This window comes from Triticum urartu, chromosome 6A, assembly GCF_056163025.1.
Source record: "Triticum urartu cultivar PI428250 chromosome 6A, HENAU_Tu73, whole genome shotgun sequence".
NCBI classification, from domain to species: domain Eukaryota; kingdom Viridiplantae; phylum Streptophyta; class Magnoliopsida; order Poales; family Poaceae; genus Triticum; species Triticum urartu.
In genome coordinates this window covers 185,840,823-185,860,991 of record NC_141878.1, presented here as the reverse complement: position 1 = coordinate 185,860,991, position 20,169 = coordinate 185,840,823, and the positions used below count along the sequence as shown (strand labels likewise).

At 45.6% G+C, this 20,169-nt stretch overlaps 1 protein-coding gene across 1 annotated transcript; it reads right to left on the bottom strand.

Moving 5' to 3' along the window:
- Positions 1–557: 557 nt before the first annotated feature.
- LOC125512129 (branched-chain-amino-acid aminotransferase-like protein 1) lies at positions 558–12,355 on the bottom strand. The gene is made up of 19 exons (XM_048677204.2): positions 12,080–12,355; positions 11,665–11,763; positions 10,991–11,062; positions 10,804–10,896; positions 10,528–10,665; positions 10,007–10,065; positions 9,785–9,887; positions 8,433–8,621; positions 8,228–8,328; positions 8,087–8,141; positions 7,793–7,879; positions 7,615–7,666; positions 7,009–7,094; positions 6,823–6,876; positions 6,629–6,712; positions 6,478–6,549; positions 5,469–5,549; positions 2,675–2,710; positions 558–1,088 (listed from the first exon to the last, which is right to left on the bottom strand). The coding sequence occupies exons 1-19, from the start codon at positions 12,173–12,175 to the stop codon at positions 960–962; spliced, it is 1,686 nt and encodes a 561-aa protein (XP_048533161.2). The 5' UTR covers positions 12,176–12,355; the 3' UTR covers positions 558–959.
- Positions 12,356–20,169: the final 7,814 nt, after the last annotated feature.

Here is a 20,169-nt window from a genome sequence, read left to right as displayed (position 1 = left end):
GACATCGGCGGCGGTGGCTGCGGCTTTGATTCTCTCGTTGCGTATTCCGCTGGCATCCATGGCCTAGATGAGGCGGTGGAGGCCGGACAGGAGTGTGTAGTAGCTGACTGGGAGGCCGGTGAAGCAGCCAGCGATGTGGTCGGCAATGGTGGAGCGGCCAAAGGTGCCTCCTAGCTCTGTGAGCGCATGCGCAGCTGGAAACGACATGGGAGAAAAGGTGAGAAATTGAGGCGACCACCATTTTCCCGTCCCTTGTGTGCTCTCTTTCCTCACCGTAACTCGATTCCTTTACAGGCACGAACGAAACAAAACAGGTATTTGCCCATTACCTCCCCTCCCTGTTTCCAGCGTGATCTAACTCCCTTACCGTTTGCGTTACCATCATCTAATCCAAACACCTCCTTGTGTTTTTCCCTTTTGCCATTTCCCAGCATTACTTGGAAAGCTGGGAGACAGGGAGAAGCATGTGATAGTTGGTATATGTTGGTACCATGGATGTGCACGGACTTCACAACATCATCATAGTTCCAGTAAATTGATCGATGGATCGAAGAAAATCAAGCAGAAAATAAAACCGCATATAATATTCTATTTTCTGTTCTGTGTCCAGGATCAGCCACAGGTTCGGCGCACACAGGCACACAGTAAATCATGAATTCACAGACCCAGCCAGTATTTTTCGAATACTCAGTTTTCTGTCCGGTGTGCCACTTTCACTGGGTGCTTCTTTGAACGCTAGCTACTACTCCCTCCATCCGGAAATACCTGTCGGAGAAATAGATGTATCTAAACGTATTTTTAGTTCTAGATACGTTCATTTTTACCCATTTCTACGACAAGTAATTCCGGATGGAGGGGTATTTATTATCATTACTCGAAACTGAACCCTGAAAGTTTGTCCATAGATAATAGGTGCCTTCTCCTTTTCAAAAGGAAGAGAAGAATGTCTGCGCAAATGATTATGCCTCCGCATTCCTGGGAATTGGTACTCCCAACCCTGCTGTCAGGACTTTGTATGCGCTCTGGATTTGTCTTGTGACCAGACCGATTTTCCCATCACCAATTTCACGCCCGTCAATCATCACAACCTATTGCAAATCAGAATAGTGGCCATCTAATTAGAATCATAAAATACTTTTCCTTGAACAGGACAGTTCCTGTAAAACAAACTAGGATGCCCAAACCATGAGTTGCATAACACATCACGGGGAAATTTTGATCATTTGATCTGTTCATAGAAGTCGCATTGAAATGTTGCCTAATCTGTACTCATTTCAAAATTAAACAAATCACTGGGGTATTGGTCACAACCTATACCAAATGTTGGGCGCGGCCCTTCCTCAATCTCTCAGCTTATTGTTGGTGGACACACCCACACACCCACATGACCAGGTAGAACAGATGGGAAGGCAGGGAAGAGACCTGCCTGAGCAACAAATGCATTGTCTCACATGATGCTCATCAGCAACACATGCTGTGAGGCTACATCCTTACACGCACTTCTCTTATACGCACATGCATGACACACGTACATATGTGCTACATCCTGACACAAAGGCTTGCTACTACATCTTGGCCGAAAAGTGCATTTGGTGGCCGGGGTTTAGGGAGTCCCTTTTTTTCAGCTTAAAAACATTTTCTACACCTCAAAGAAATCTGAAAAAAATTATACACAAATATATGTGTAGTGTATACATACAAAATTTTCATGAACACATATGTTCATATGTGATGTACACAAAAAAGACAAATACATAGATTGAAATGGGCTTTTGCTTTGTTGTATTTGGGCCAGATTTTTGTGTCTTGCGTAACTTGCAAATAACCGTATTATTTTATGAAAATATACATATACTTAGAGAACATGTATACGCATTTGTAGAAAAAAAAAGATTTTTTTCTGAAACTTTTAAATATATTTTGTTAAAAAAAGAGAGCTCCCTGGAGCCCGTCCTATAAAACGCTGCACTCTATCTTGGCTTGCTACTTAGATTCTCTCCATATGGGGTGCCCCTCCTTATATAGAGGTTTATACAGCGTTGTTCAGACACCACCATGCTACAGTATCGAACTGGACACTACTCATGCCTAGCTACTCCCTGTGCATAGGGCATGTATCATCAATTTAACTAGCTATATTTGTATTATATGTAACAAAAAATATATTTAGAAACTACATTCGCATATGTATCCAGTGATATGCTTTTGATGACATATAGCACATTATTAGTTAGTCAAATTGATGACCTACAACTACGCGCATGCCCTATGCACCGAGACGGATGGAGTAGCTTCCTTGCGTATTAAACTTTGCTTTTACTACTACTTGCTGCAGCTCTTTCTTACTCACTAAACAACTACTCCCTCCGTTCCTAAATATTTGTCTTTCTAGAGATTTCAACAAGTGACTACATACGGAGCAAAATGAGTGAATCTACACTCTAAAATATGTCTATATACATCCATATGTGGTAGTCCATTTGAAACCTCTAAAAAGACAAATATTTAGGAACGGGGGGAGTAGCAGTCAATTTTCTTTTTGACTACGCTCACTGCCATACTAGAGATGTCTTGCATCTTCTTGTCCAAGCCATAACAATATTAACTCCAACATGGTGGCAGTACAGAAATGGATAGAAAAACATGACCATATAGTGCAAAAAAGTCAGCTCACCGGTGTAATTTCACCCATTGTTCCGGTTGTCCACACCTGCATGTGAAAAACCACATTACCAGGGCAATAAATAGTGTATTTTAACTTACTGTAGTAGTTGAAAGTATGCAGCCTGCCTTATTATGTTAGTTCATAAAAAAGGAGAGGTGTTAATTTTGAAGTTCTTCTAAAAGAAACAGCCAAATTTGCACGATTTATTCTACACACGCATATGTCATGTAACTGAAACTTATAACTATAACTATAGCTATAGCATCATTTAGATTTATTAACATTAAAGAGGAAAGTAAAACCTGCACAAAAAGGAAAATAAGCAATTTCAAAATCTTAAAATGCTTAGTAATTGCTAACTTAGAAGTGGTCGAACTTCAAAACTTGATAACAAATGTCTGCCGCCTCAAAGTTCTCGTTCGACATGTTTGGCTGGTGGGCGGTAGCCTCATTGTCATTGAGGTCTGACCATACTAACCTCATCTCTCGTGTGTCCACATCGTCCCAATGTTACACGAACCTAAGATGTTAGTGTGGAATGTGCGCAGGCTCAATAATCGAGCTCGGTGTATGGGTGTTCGGAGCCTCGTCAGTTCAACAGGCACTTCCATTGTCTGTTTGCAGGAGACTAAGTTGGCAGTTGTAACCCCTACTATAGTTATGGAAGACTTTGGCGCGGATTTTGATGATTATTCTGCTTGCTGGCTACTGACACTCATGGGGGATTATTATAGTTGCGTGGATAGGTCGCACAGTTAAGCTGTGCAATGTCCACCTGGGCGACAAAGCGTCTCGGTTTTGGTCTCCCCCTTCGAGGGGAGGTTCTTGGTGGTTGACTTGTGTCTACGGACCACAGGAGGACACAGAGAGGATTGTTTTCCTTGCCGAGCTGCGAGATGGGTGATTTACCCGGCCAGGTCCCTAGGTTGTTTGCGGTGATATCAACATGATTTACCATGACGAAGACAAGAGCAATGACTACCTGCACAGTCACATGATGGGAAGGTTTAGACGCTTCCTAAATACTGCAAGCTCAAGGAGCTACACTTGGTTGAATGAGTGTGGTGCCCCCACCTTGGTGAAGCTCGACAAGGTGTTCTACACAATAGATTGGGAGGACCTCCTCCCAAACTGCTGGTTGTAGTGTCTCCCCACTGTGATATCCGACCACTGTCCTTTACTCCTCGACTTTTCGGCACCGCCTGTGGGCCACCGCCGATTCTAGTTCAAGCGGTTCTGGACTAAGATGGATGGATTAGGGGAGATGGTGGCCACAGCCTGGACTGTGGCTCTCGGGGAGCCGGACCCCTATCATCGCATTACGGCTAGACTCAAATCCACGGCTTGCCAGCTGATGAGTTGGAGCTATAAGGCTAGTCATAGTGGGAAGTAACTTAGACTAGTAATATGTTACTAGTCTGTGTTACTACCTTCATAGTGGGTAGTAACATATATGTGGTATCATGCAAGCCTTCATTTATTTAGATGTAGACTCATTTTGCCTTGGGGTACGTTATGTTACAAGCTAAGTTACTCCCACTATGACCAGCCTAAGAAGGTGGGCTGCGTCCGGGTGCAGCTCATGATGGCTTGCGAGCTCATTTTTCGGTTTGATGTGGCAGCAGAGTCCCGTTTCTCTCCGCTACGGAGTGCCAGCTTCAAGCCTGCCTCAAGCATGCCTACTTGGGCTTGGCTTCCCTCGAGCACACCATGGCTTGCCAGTGGGCCAAGATCGCCTGGGTTAGGGAGGGTGACCCCAACACGGTGTTCTTCCACCTGCATGCCTCGTATCGGAAGCGGAAGAACGTGATCCACAATCTACAGGTTGATGGTGCGGTGGTTTTTGACCATGCAGCCATGGCTCAAGCTGCGTTTGATCGCTTCCTCTCCCTCTGGGTTCCTCAGAGGAGCGTGAGTTGTCCCGGGATCTTGATTTCTTTGGTTCTCGGGTGGAGGACTTTGCTGACCTTGAGGCGCCACTTACCGAGGAAGAGACTTGGGAGGTTGTGCGCAGCTCTCTTGGGAGAAGGCACCAGGGCCCAATGGTTTCACTGCGGAGTCCCTCCAATCATGTTGGGGGACGGTGAAGGCTGACTTCATGGCGGCCTTCGCTAAATTCTTTTCGCGTCAACAAGGCGGAGCACGACTGCCTCTTCGAGGAGCTGGAGACGGAGGACAAGAACGCACCAGAACAAGATGGCAACGATGCCTGCCTCGTTCATGCCGGAGCAGCATGATGACGATGCCTCCATAGATGGCCTCCGCCCTGCCCGCTGTCCGTGCTCCGCCTCTTTGGCATCGTCGTCAACAAGGCCACACAAATTTGGATGGCCTCTTTGACATCGTCGTCAGCTCCGCCTCGTCCGCGCTGGCCGCCAACGACGACGAGACCAGACCATCCGGCACGGGGTTCCTCAACCTCACCTCTTACAGGGGGTAGATTAGAATAGTTGTTTTTTTAGTTGTTCTAGGGATCTTTTGCTATGTAAACTGTAACCCTGAAATCAATGAAAAATCTGTATCCGCTTTATATTAGGTGACTCCTCTTGGATGGCCTCCACCCCACCCGCTGTCCGCGTTGGAGATGCCCTAACATTCTTTTTCTATCAATGCATAGAGACGCAAACCTTTGCGTTTTCTCAAAAGAAAAATGCTTAGTAGTTTAAAACATACTTCTGCTATTTATCTTGTTTAGTTTAGTAGATAAGTGCACATTTCAGTATAAAGGATATTATACAGTTGCGAAGCAAAAAACCTCAGTAGAAGGACAAGATGAAAATGTCCATGACATAAAATATCTAACCTCATCTGCAGCATGAAATTCAGATAGACTAATTCGCCGTTCATGTAATACCAGGTTTTCTTTCACAACAAGATCCATGACCTGATATTTTCATTCAATATGCAGAATATTAATTAGTAACTTCAATAAACAGGAAGATTGAGTTTTCTGTGGAACCATGTAAGTTCAGTTGTTCACCCTAGCAATGGGCACTATCGACTAATAAATTTCCTCTTCCATGCATGTAGGCAAACTTATCATATTTTATACATGTCATGATTTAGCAAAGCATATTCATCATATCTTCTACAAAATATAGCAATAGACAACCATCTTCTAGCGATAGACAAGCAAAGAATATTTATGCATATTCATGTCAAACGGAAAAAAAAAGAACAGAAACCACTATCAAATAAGGCAACTGGGCAGAAGCTGCAGAACATATAGAGGAAGATGCTAAGGCTACAAAAATTGTGATGACTTTCCGCTTCAGTATTTCGAATATTCTACTTTTTGTTTCAAAGATAGTTTAGAGCATGTCCATAATTCAAGAATCTCATTGTCTCCATAAAGAGGAAACTGGTCCCTCTCCAAATTGTACTGGGTTCTGTTTACCAAAGTGAGAAAAGACTGTTTATCTGATTGCCATAATTCATAAGAGTATATCAAACCCATATGTTGTCTTACCATGAGCAGATCGTATCCACTGGGCTGGGTAAATATAGGTATTTTTAATCAAGAATTCAAGATTTGCTTTTGCTTAAATGTGTTCTTTATATAGTAATTCGACATATTGCACCAGAACGCCATTTACTAGACCGATAAGAATCAAAAGGATCGAACTATGTATTTGTTGCTTGTATGTGAATCTTCCAGTGAATATCTAGTTGTATGAAGTACTGGTTCATGATATGAGTTGGGTACTGCTAAACAGTATTGGCACAGAACAAAACATGCCATTTCAAATTGGTGGGAACCACTTCTGTAGATTGGCTCCAATTATTTCCAGGTGGAAGATGAATAGGCTTACAGTTGCACGGGTAATTCCTGGAAGGCAGTAGTCCGCATGAGGTGTCAATACAATGCCCTTCTTAACCATAAACTGCAGTTAATGCACAAGCACTTTAAGAAAACCATATGGCGAATATTGAGCTATTTGAACTGATCCTAATTGCACGTACTATGTTTGTTGCATTTGTTTCTGATACAAAACCATCTTGATCTAGCATGATAGCATCCTCAGCCTGTGCAAGATTACCTTCTATCTGCATAGAAGCAATAGTGTTTGAGGCCCATTGCAATTTCCAATGCCTTCATTTTAGATAAGATTCAAGGAGCTTGCTAGATTAGAGCTTCAAATCTTAAGATAAATGACCTTTGCCAGAATGTTGTTAATAAGATTGTTGTGATGTATCTTCGAATCTACGCTCTGAAACAAGTCATGGAAACAACCAAGGTCAACATTTGTACAATAAAGAGATAATAAAAGAAGCTTCATACAAAAATAGAACAGATGAGAAACCAAAAGCCAAATTGTAAAGAAGTAGGTACTGAGTCTTACATTTGGAGAATTACGACGTGTGGTGGCAGTTACCAACTTTATCCCATGTGAGTTATCATAAACTGGTGGTTTCCACTCTGCAAGTACTGAAAAAGACCAAATATAAGGTCTTACCATTATTAAGTCAACCTAGTCTTCCAATGACAATTGACTGGACCAAATAGTCATAACGGCCCACATCATTTCAAACAATAAAGTACAGCAAACATGCCGACAGTAAACCACAACCAGGCAGTCACCATTTACGAGTCATTATATTTTGGATGAAACTCAGTGAATCGACTCGTATGGTCTTACACGCCAACACTGATTGCTAGTCACAAGAGATGATTACAGAACAGGATAATACTCCATCCGCTTCTAAATATAAGACCTTTTGGAGATTCTAATGCAGACTACGTGCGGATGTATATAGACATATTTTAGAATGTGGATTCACTCATTTTGCTATGAATGTAGTCCATACTGGAATCTCTAAAAAGGTTTATATTCAGGAACGGAGGGAGTATAATTTAGTCAGAAACCAGAAAATAACAAACATGATGTACAGATTTAAGCACAAAAAACACAATCAAGTAAAAAAAAGTGGGATCAAAATGTGAATACCAATCAAGACACACCCATATAGATTGAAAGTTGGACTCATTCCAGATGTCACCTACAGTTAAGGCAGGCAGTGCACAAAATGGGTAAGTAGGTCATGGGAAGAAGATTGCAAACTCACACTGTAGAAAAGTGGAAGTGACAATACTGATGAGTAATGAATCTATATCTATAGTAATACCTTCTTCCCACGGGTGAGAGTGAGCCTTATATGTGCATTATTGAACATCCCATTTGCGTTAAGAGTCTTAAATATTGCATCCTTAATCTGCATTAAAACACGTGCATACCAAACACTCAGTTCAGTAGTTCAAACTTCAAAGTGAGCCTTCAGCAATCCTCTTAAATGAAAATTGGGAAACACATTAGTATTTTAAACCTAAACAAAAAGATGCCTACCAAACAAGCAGCTACATGGTTCTTTCTTGCAATACTATAAATAACAAGTGGGAAGCATGTAAGTAGAAGTAGTTACCCAATCACGACTGGGCACATTGCTGAAGGCCATAGCTTTTGTAGAATCAAACAATCTAGAAGAGAATAATAAAGAGGGTTACTGCATAGATCATAAGCAGAAAAGATATGGCAAGCCAAATAAAATATAGAAGTACTGTACCTATCCAAGTGTTCTTCAAGTTTGAATACTTTCCCATCATATATACGCAATCCTTCCCACACAGCATCCCCTCCTTGTACAACTGAATCAAACACTGAAACCTTTACATCACAGATGATTAGAAAAAAGAATTGGGAGAACTGATCAAGTGTGACCAGTTTAATGTTGCAATGCTGATTAAATAGCAAAAGTTACGAGTGCATACCCTTGCACTATCACGTGGCAAAAGTTCATCTCCAACCCAAACAAGAATTTTTTTATTTTCTGGTACAGGAAGAGGAGGATCAGGCGGTGGTGGCAGCAGGGATCCTGTTGTTCTCCGTACCTGGCGCTTCAGCATATTGTAGAAGGGCAAGCTTTGCTCAAGTAGGTCATACAATGCAAATGGAAAAGTCTGCAATCAAATAAGGTCAATGTTAACAATAAGACATGTTTTAATTGCCAAGCACATCGAAGCAAGATGAAGTCAATTGTATCTTGATAACTAGAGCAAGTCCAACAGCTCTTCTAAAATACACCCCTATATCTCCATATAGGCGCTCCTCTAAAAAGATTCCTCCAGTAAATTTTGCCCAAGTTTCAGGAGAACCAACTAATATCATCCCCTATGTTACTCTCTAATTAGATAAATATACGTCCTTCGTTCCGTATTAATTGACGTTTTGGAAAACATCGAACAGATTTAGGAAAGTGGTAAAATCCCTTTGCTGTCCCTTACTAATCCTAAAAACGAATCCAGCACACCAAAATTGGAAACAGAGGAGGGGAAATGTGTGAGAAGTGGGGTGACCAGAGAGAGTGAGGGGCAAATTTGGAAACTTGCGGAAAATGCTAAGTGTAGTGCGCTAGGACGTCAATTAATTAAAAAAAAGAGAGTTTGAGGCCAGGACGTCAAATAATATGGAATGGAGGGAGTATTATATATGTTGGTCCTATCTATCATAAAGATGAGAAAAAATATAGGGGACACCGAGAAAGCCAGCAAACGCGATCCTGAGCAAGATATAGGGGCGCCCCTGAAATGAGGAAGGTGATAGGAGAACTGCTGAAGCACCGTTTTTCTCACCTTCTTCCCTTTGTTGGGTCTAGGAGACATGATAGGGGGACTGTCGGACTTGCTCTTAGAGACAACTTCTTTTAAAAGGAATGAGATTCATTAAAAGGGTTAAATGCAATACCTAACCTTCTCATAAATACACCGGCTACTCTGTACACCTGAAGGAACTACAATAAGGCTTTATGGCCAGAGGTAATAATTATTAGGCTTAGTTTTTGGTTGCTGAACTGTTCTGTGTTGTGCTTATTTATAATCTGCTGTGGAAAACTTGACATGGAAATAGGCGAAAGCAGGTCAAACAAACTCTCAAATAGGAAAAGCGGGTGGGATAAACGTGATTATGAGAATCCATCGCAATGTCAAACGCAGCCTTTGTGTCCATGTTTTTTAGTATGTCCTTTCTGATACAAGTATGACTGACTAAATATGCAAAGTTAGCTAGCATAGAAGTACTAATAAATTACTGGAAATCAAGAGAGAGACGTTTGATGCATGCTTACCATAGGGTAACGACGGGATTTCGAGAAGCCCGTAGATGTATGTACACTTTCATACCACCAGGGGGCCCAAATACCATCAAAGTCCCTTGGGCCAGTTTTCCATCTACAAGTTAGAAGCAATCCAAATGGTTTAAGAAAGCACACCACCTTCTTACTATGTGTGCTCTAAGCGAAAAACTAGGACAATGAAACCTATTTAATTCTTATGCACAACCCGCATACTTGAGCATTTGTGGCTGGAAAGGAATACCCAGGTCCTCACAGAGTCCACTCAAGACGGCCTGCATTGGACGGGTAAACAAACTGCATTGAATTGGATTGCATTTTGCAAATGTAGTTATTATACAGTGAAGCAATGTTATTACCATTAAAATGCCTTCATGCATTAAAATGTTTAAATGTAATAAACATGGAAACTACTGCATACATCATGATTGCAAACCATAAAAACTGAAGTGAATTCAAATTTACCAGTTCGGTGTTTAGTAATCCTAATAGTTTGAAGCTGCACTATCAGGCCCTTCAAGGCACTGCTACACGATAATAATAGATGATTTATGAACAAACTCAAAATTTTCCATTTGGTAAATATCCTAATAGCTTGAGGATTTCAATGCCAGATTCTTCCAAGCAACCTACCAAACAGTAACCGCAGATCATATGCATACATTTATATTATTATTTGGTGCGATGGATAATCACCACAAAGATAAAACCATTCAGACAACCAATAACAGATTTACCTCAGGATCTCTTCGGAGATCATCTGCATCTATCACAGGTGGAGGGCTCCCAAGCTCACACAACTCACTGTATATTGCAACAAGTTCTGCTACACCGAGCTCCAGGAAGGATGGTGGAACAACTTTATCAAATGATGGCTGAGGTATATGGAATGCTATTATCAGGAGGTTATATGTTTCGAATATGCAAAGCATAGGGAAAGAGTAGCTCGTGCTGAATTAGCAAGAAATTAGGAACATGCATGAGTGTTACACAGAGAAATGGGGGGCACATACCAGGATATTCATAGGGTTACGTATTAATATGAAATGTTTTCCCTTCTTCATCAGGTCACCTGTGAGATTAGGGAGGCGCTGCTTCGCAATGTGCTACACATGAAAAATAATCAAGAGAGCAATGAATAATGGCGTAATAATTAATCTATAGAGGTATGCGCTGACACTTTAAGAATTGAAGTTGCACCTTGCAGTAACGATATGCTTTCTCTCCTGGTCCAAAAATCACTTCTTTGACAACTTTGTTGCCATCTGGATCCTGCACTGGAAATGCTCAAATGTCTGAACTATACACAAGGCAGCATTCACATAGTATTATCAGAATTGACGGTATGCAAGAGATGTAAACAGGAATATGGTGCACCACAGCATTTTCCACATTAAATGGAAATGGATTAATAAGACAATGAGAATTTTCCTCTTAAATGGTCCTAAAGCCAGACAATAACTCGACACCAAATTAATATATGTTCAATTAGTAGCATCTACATAAAGAGCTCCTGCCGTCTTTCAGGGAAAAAGAAGGATGAAAATCCATATAAAGATAGTGCAGTCTATATAAAGTACTCCCTCCGTTCCGAATTACTTGTCGCAGGTATGGATGTATCTAGATGTATTTTAGTTCTAGATACATCCATTTCTGCGACGAGTAATTTGGAACGGAGGGAGTACGTATAACCAAAAACCAGTTTCCCATTTCTCAACCAACTCATTGGCTCAAACCAAACCCTGATTCCGGATCAATCGACCTTATTCGTATGCTCACATAAATCATGAGGTCACTGTGGCTTTGGGTGAATAACAGCAGCAAATCATTTATGGCTATAACAACAGACAACTCAAGCATGGTTCAAGTCTTACCATTTTAGAGAGAAGCTCCTGGCGGTAGGGCCTGTCAACACCAGTGACACGCAGGAAATTAGCGTAGAGAGGCTCGTCAAGCACATCCATGTCATCCCTCTGGAGCAAGGCAAAAGGAAAGATAGAGAGTTAAAAAAAATCGACATGTCGTGTACCAACAGGGAGAGCGGGCGTGACGATTTTTAGCTGTAAGCGGCTTAATCTACTTGTTGCATTAATAAGCCACAAGTTGCAGTGTTATTCAGGGCGAAACGGGTTGCATTAATAAACACACGAGCATTGGGTTTGGACGCCCCTAATCTCCTCTCCCGTACGTGTTCTCCCTCGGAATTCGCAGGCGGAGCTAATAAGGAAGTGGCGAGAGGTCGATTCGCGCGTGCGGAGGAGGATTGGGGCGGAGGCGAGGCTCTCTCACCTCGGAGAAGGAATACATGAGGCTGGTGCTGAGGGAGCGCGGCGCCGACCACGCGTGGATCACCGCCGGCTCCACCCCCTCCGGCGGCGACGCCATCCGCTCGGAGTCGGAGCTGGCACTCTGCGTCTCGGACGGGACTCGGAGGGAGTCTTCTTTCCCTGGGTTCGCTGGGATTCTTCTGATCCGATGAGGAGATTAGACGAGGGCTACCCAACAGTGGGCAGTGGCGATATGGTGTGAGTGACCTGCTGGTGCATCAGAGAGAGAGAGAGAGAGAGTAAAGAATGGGCCGATGGCGTGTCACTTGTCAACTTGCGCATACGGACAAGTTCATTCTGCGTCATCGCAGCTTTGCCTACACGTTGACACTACAAGGGTGTTGTGCTTAGAGCACGTACAATGATGACATATAGATACATATGCCTCATGATAAAAAGTAATTTGAGATATCTACATTAATTTTTTCTCTCCAATGCAAATATTCACTAAGGGCATGGCCAATGCTCCAACATGGACAGATGCTCTAGCACGTCACGTAGGTTCGGATAGCCGAGCTTAGCAAAAGGTGTAGCTTGCAGAGATAAGTGGGATCCTGCAGAAGAGGCCGGCTCTCCCCTGACAAAAGTGCAGACGCTGCCAATGAGGGAGGGTTGGACATCACCGTGCTAACTTTAACAGGACAAGCCTACTCTATGGTGAATAGGAAAAGGCTGCCAACCCTGAGAACAATACCACTGCTTTCATTGGACGAAGGTAGAATTAGACAGTGGCTTTAGTTACTTTTATTTACGTGAAACGTTGGGGCAGCGGTGTGGTGCTGCCCCATTGTACATGCTCTAATGGGTCTCATTAAGAAATAGAAAATAAAGACTCTGGTATTCATACATCTCTACTTTTCACTCAAACCTTTTCAGCTTCTATCATCGGACCACATTTTTTCTTTTCAAACACCCATCTCTTGGAGAGGATCCCGCTTCCCTATCCGAACCTACTTTACGTCATATCCAATCCTACATGGCATGTGAGGCATCACCTTGAGGCTATGCATTGTACATGCACTTAGAGCATCTTCAGCCGCGCCCCTAACAGGCCCTTCCCATGCGTTTTTTCCATGTCGACGCCTAAAAATCGGCCCAGTCGCGTCCCCAGGAGCCTGTTTTTCGCCGGTTTGGGCCGAAACTGGCGCCGGCGGACCCAGGCCGAACCCGGCGCGCTCGGGAGCGCCGGGGCGAGCGGTTTTGGCACGAAAAAGCCGTGGGCCAGCAGCATCAGCGACACCGCGCCTCGTCTTCCCCCAGAACGCCTCGGTTTCCCCCAGGGAATCAATGGCAAGGCTGCCGCCGGTCAGCCTTGCCATTGATTCCTCACGGATGGCGCGGCGACGCCTTCCCTCTCGCCACGTGTACACACGACGCAGAGCTATAAAACCAGCGGCTTCCCCTCGCCGCTGGCCACACCAGCCCGAGCCCAAAACCAGCCGTCGATCTTTGCCTCTCTCCCGTCCGCCGCCGAGCTCTGCCTATCTCCCCTTCCCTTCCCTCAGCGATGGCTGAGCGCTTCCCCGGCGACGCGGCAGCGGCCAACGGCTTCGGCCGTCGCTCGCTCTAGGAGTGGGAAGCGTACCTTCTGTTCAAGGCCAACATCCCGGCGCCGCCGGACATGCGCGTCGGGCCGACGGGGTGGAGGCTCAGCAACGGGGGTGTCCCTATCCCCCCGGTGCCCGACGTCGACGCGCGCCCCGGCATCTTCGCCGCCAAGGTTGACCGCGTGCGGGCGTCTCTGGCGGAGGAGCAGCGCGCCCTCCCCCAGTACACCGCCGACAACCACGCGTCATGGGCGGCGTACTTCCAGCGCCGGCAGGCGCAACGGCTGGCGTCCACGAAAGGGGCGCCGGTGGTGGGCGGCGTGAAGAATAGCGACGGGCATCGCATCTGGTGGGGCATCCTCGGCCGCACACTCCACAAGGCGCTGGCATACTGAAGGAAATATGCCCTAGAGGCAATAATAAGTTATTATTTATTTCCTTATTTCATGATAAATGTTTATTATTCATGCTAGAATTGTATTAACCGGAAACATAATACATGTGTGAATACATAGACAAACATAGTGTCACTAGTATGCCTCTACTTGACTAGCTCATTGATCAAAGATGGTTAAGTTTCCTAACCATAGACATGAGTTGTTATTTGATCAACGGGATCACATCATTAGGAGAATGATGTGATTGACTTGACCCATTTTGTTAGCTTAGCACTTGATCGTTTAAGTTTACTGCTATTGCTTTCTTCATGACTTATACATGTTCCTATGACTATGAGATTATGCAACTCCCGAATACCGGAGGAACACTTTGTGTGCTACCAAACGTCACAACATAACTGGGTGATTATAAAGGTGCTTTAAGGTGTCTCCAATGGTGTTCGTGGATTTGGCATAGATCAAGAATAGGATTTGTCACTCCGATTGTCGGAAAGGTATCTCTGGGCCCTCTCGGTAATGCACATCACTATAAGCCTTGCAAGCAATGTGACTAATGAGTTAGTTGCGGGATGTTGCATTAGGGAACGAGTAAAGAGACTTGCCTATAACGAGATTGAACTAGGTATTGAGATACCGACGATCGAACCTCGGGCAAGTAACATACCGATGACAAAGGGAACAACGTATGTTGTTATGCGGTTTGACCGATAAAGATCTTCGTAAAATATGTAGGAACCAACATGAGCATCCAGGTTCCGCTATTGGTTATTGACCGGAGACATGTCTCGGTCATGTCTACATAGTTCTCGAACCCGTAGGGTCCGCACGCTTAAAGTTTTGTGACGATCGATATTATGAGTTTTTGTGTTTTGATGTACCAAAGGTAATTCGGAGTCCCGGATATGATCACGGACATGACGAGGAGTCTCGAAATGGTCGAGACATAAAGATCGATATATTGGATGACTATGTTCGGACACCGGAAGGGTTCCGGGAGGTTTCAGACATATACCAGAGTACCGGGGGTTACTGGAACCCCCCGGGAAGCTATTGGGCCTTATGGGCCTTAGTGGAGAAGAGAGAGGGCAGCCAGGAGGTGGCGCACGGCCCCCCTTGCCCCAATCCGAATTGGACAAGGGGAAGGTGCGGCGGCCCCCCTCTCCTTCCTTCTCTCCACCTCCTCCTTTCCCCTTCTCCTTCTTGGAATAGGAAAGGGAGGGGGCAAACCTACTTGGAGTAGGATTGCCCCCCCTTGGGCGCGCCTCTTCCCTGGCTGGCCCTCTCGTCCTCCCCCCCTTTATATGCGGGGGTAGGGGCACCCCAAAGACACAACAATTGATCTGTTGATCTCTTAGCCGTGTGCGGTGCCCCCCTCCACCATAATCCACCTTAGTTATATCATAGCGGTGCTTAGGCGAAGTCCTGCGTCGGTAGCTTCATCAACATCGTCACCACGCCGTCGTGCTGATGAAACTCTTCCCCGAGCTCTACTGGATCGTGAGTTCGCGGGACGTCACCGAGCTGAACGTGTGCTGAACACAGAGGTGTCGTACGTTCGGTGTTGAGGATCGGTCGATCGTGAAGACGTATGACTACATCAACCGCGTTGTTATAATGCTTCCGCTTAACGGTCTACGAGGGTACATGGACGACACTCTCCCCTCTCGTTGCTATGCATCACCATGATCTTGTGTGTGCGTAGGAAAATTTTGAAATACTACGTTCCCCAACAATGGCATCCGAGCCAGGTTTATGCGTAGATGTTATATGCACGAGTAGAACACAAGTGAGTTGTGGGCGATACAAGTCATACTGCTTACCAGCATGTCATACTTTGGTTTGGCGGCATTGTTGGATGAAGCGGCCCAGACCGACATTACGCGTACGCTTACGTGAGACTAGTTCTACCGACGTGCTTTGCACACAGGTGGCTGGCGGGTATCAATTTCTCCAACTTTAGTTGAACCAAGTGTGGCTACGCCCGGTCCTTGAGAAGGTTAAAACAACACTAACTTGACAAACTATCGTTGTGGTTTTGATGCATAGGTAAGAACGGTTCTTGCTCAGCCCGTAGCAGCCACGTAAAACTTGCAACAACAAAGTAGAGGACGTCTAACTTGTTTTTGCAGGGCATGTTATGATGTGATATGGTCAAGACATGATGCTATATTTATTGTATGAGAATATCATGTTTTGTAACAGAGTTATCGGCAACTGGCAGGAGCCATATGGTTGTCGCTTTATTGTATGCAATGCAATCGTCCTGTAATTGCTTTACTTTATCACTAAGCGGTAGCGATAGTCGTAGAAGCAATAGTTGGCGAGACAACAACGATGCTACGATGGAGATCAAGGTGTCGCGCCGGTGATGATGGTGATCATGACGATGCTTTGGATATGGAGATCAAAGGCACAAGATGATGACGACCATATCATATCACTTATATTGATTGTATGTGATGTTTATCCATTATGCATCTTATTCTGCTTTGTTTGACGGTAGCATTATAAGATGATCTCTCACTAAATTTCAAGGTAAAAGTGTTCTCCCTGAGTATGCACCAATGCCAAAGTTCGTCGTGCTAAGACACCATGTGATGATCGGGTGTGATAAGTGAGGGAGTCCTAGATTAGGGGGTCCTCGGATAGCCGGACTATATCCTTCGGCCGGCTGTTGGACTATGAAGATACAAGATTGAAGACTTCGTCCCGTGTCCGGGTGGGACTCTCCTTTGCGTGGAAGGCAAGCTTGGCAGTTCAGATATGTAGATCTCCTCCCTTGTAACCGACTCTGTGTAACCCTAGCCCCCTCCGGTGTCTATATAAACCGGAGGGTTTAGTCCGTAGGATAAGAATAATCATAATCATAGGCTAACTTCTAGGGTTTAGCCTCTATGATCTCGTGGTAGATCAACTCTTGTAATACTCATATCATCAAGATCAATCAAGCAAGACGTAGGGTATTACCTCCATCGAGAGGGCCCGAACCTGGGTAAACATTGTGTCCCCCGCCTCCTATTACCATCCGCCTTAGACGCACAGTTCGGGACCCCCTACCCGAGATCCGCCAGTTTTGACACCGACATTGGTGCTTTCATTGAGAGTTCCACTGTGTAGGCTTGATGGCTCCTTCGATCATCGGTAACGATGCGATCCAGGGTGAGGTTTTTCTCCCCGGACAGATCTTCGTATTTGGCGGCTTCGTACTACGGGCCAACTCGCTTGGCCATCTGGAGCAAATCGATAGCTACGCCCCTGGCCATCAGGTCAGGTTTGGAAGCTTGAACTATACTGCCGACACCCGCGGAGACTTGATCTTTGACGAATTCGAGCCCATGTCAGGTGCGCCGCACAGTCGCGACGAGTATGACTTAGCTCTGCCGCCGGACGGTGTTCGGGAGATCACACTTGTGGCTACTCTGGCCCTCAAACCGGAGTAGATCGTGCCGTCCGAGGACGGGTGGATGGACCCCACCATGGAGGCCGCACACCCAGCGGCGATAGAGACGAATACTAACTTCACCTCCTGTGAGACCTGTGTTACCGGACCCTTGGATTCGTCCCCGGCCACAGGCTCCGATCCGCCTGCATCCGTGCATATCGAATCTGATTGGGCACCGATCATGGAGTTTACCTCCGCGGATATCTTTCAGTACTCGCCCTTGGGCGGCGTACTAAATTCATTGAGGTCTCTCTCCTTGTCAGGAGACCCTTGGTCGAACTATGTCCGGCTTGGGTGGGAAGCGGACGACGAAGAAATTCATTCCCCACCCGCCACCCACTTAATAGCCACCGTCGACGACTTAACCGACATGCTTGATTTTGGCTCCAAAGACATCGACGTTATGGACGACGATGCAGGAGAAGAATAGGAACCACCGCCCACAGGGCGCTGGACAGCCACCTCATCATATGATATATACATGGTGGACACCCCCAAAGAAAGCGATGGCAATAAGGCAATGGAGGATAATCCCCTCGAGAAGCAATTTAAGCACCGGCGTCATCGACGCCGCTCTAAGCCCCGCCATAGCAAAAGCAGCGATACCGGCACAAGAGACAATAACGCTGCGGACAGTGCCGAAGACGAAGACAATCCCCTCCAGCCAGACTTCGAGCAGGAGGATGGGCAAGCTAGCCCCAAGGAACATGCGCAGATGGAGAATCGGAGGATGACAATTACATGCCCCTCTCCGATGACGAGGCAAACCTCGGCGACGAAGAATTTACCGTGCCTGAGGATCCCGTCGAACAGGAGCGCTTCAAGCGCCGGCTTATAGCCACAACAGAAAGCCTGAAGAAAAAGCAATAGCAGCGTCAAGCTGATCAAGATTTTCTAGAGGATAGATGGACAGAGGTACTGGCAGCCGAGGAATACGGACTCAAGTGCCCAACCAAAAGTTACCCAAAGTGCAGGTTGCTACCCCAACTTGAGGAGGAAGCATGAAAGCCTACACCACCAGCGTATGATGCGGCTGACCAGCCACCTCGTGGCCGAGACAAAGCGACATATCAGCCCGAAGTCCAGACCGCACCCCGTCGCCAGTCAAACAAAAATACCAAGGCCCGGGGTAACACGCAGGACCTGCGAGAAGTATTGGAAAACAAATCGGGACATAAAAGATCGATCTACGGATCACGGGGCCGCGCCCCAGCGAGCGACGACAACCGTCACGCCGGATATACTAAAAGCAAATCCGGCCGGGCCGAACACAGCAGACAAGACTCGTATGAACTGCGTCGTGATATAGCCCGGCACAGAGGCGCCGCACACCCCCTATGCTTCACTGATGAAGTAATGAATCATGAATTCCCAAAAGGGTTTAAACCTGTAAACATTGAATCATATGACGGCACCACAGGCCCCGCGGTATGGATAGAGGATTTCTTCCTCCACATTCACATGGCCCGTGGGGATGATCTACACGCCATCAAGTATCTCCCGCTAAATCTCAAAGGGTCGGCTCGGCATTGACTGAATAGCTTGCCGGCAAACTCCATTGGAAGCTGGGAGAACCTGGCAGACGCATTCCTGGACAACTTTCAGGGCACTTATGTGTGGCCACCGGATGCTGACGATTTAAGTCACATAACACAGCAACCCGGAGAGTCAGCCAGGAAATTCTGGACTCGGTTCCTAATTAAAAATAACCAAATTATCGACTGTCCGGATGCCGAAGCCCTAGCGGCCTTTAAACATAACATCCGTGACGAGTGGCTCGCTCGACATCTCGGCCAAGAGAAGCCAAAATCCATGGCAGCCCTCACGACACTCATGACTGATACGTCTCCGTCATATCTATAATTTTTAATTGTTCCATGCCAATATTCTACAACTTTCATATACTTTTGGCAACTTTTTATACTATTTTTGGGACTAACATATTGATCCAGTGCCCAGTACCAGTTCCTATTTGTTGCATGTTTTTTGTTTCACAAAATATCCATATCAAACGGAGTCCAAACGGGATAAAAACGGATGGAGATTTTTTTGGAATATATATGATTTTTGGGAAGAAAAATCCACGCGAGACGGTGCCCGAGGTGGCCATGGGGCAGGGGGGGCGCCCCTGACCCTCGTGGGCCACCCGTAAGGCAGCTGGTGCCCTTCTTCCGCCGCAAGAAAGCTAATTTCCGGATAGAGATCGTGTCAAAATTTCAGCCCAATCGGATTTACGGATCTCCGGGAATATAAGAAATGGTGAAAGGGAAGAATCTGAGAACGCAGAAACAGAGAGAGACAGAGAGACAGATCCAATCTCGGAGGGTCTCTCGCCCTCCCGTGCCATGGAGGCCATGGACCAGAGGGGAAACCCTTCTCCCATCCAGGGAGGAGGTCAAGGAAGAAGAAGAAGGAGGGGGGCTCTCTCCCCCTCGCTTCTGGTGGCGCCGGAACGCCGCCGGGGGCCATCATCATCACCGCGATCTACACCAACACCTCCGCCATCTTCACCAACATCTCCATCACCTTCCCCCCTCTATCTACAGCGGTCCACTCTCCCTCAACCCGCTGTACCCTCTACTTGAACATGGTGCTTTATGCTTCATATTATTATCCAATGATGTGTTGCCATCCTATGATGTCTGAGTAGATTTTCGTTGTCCTA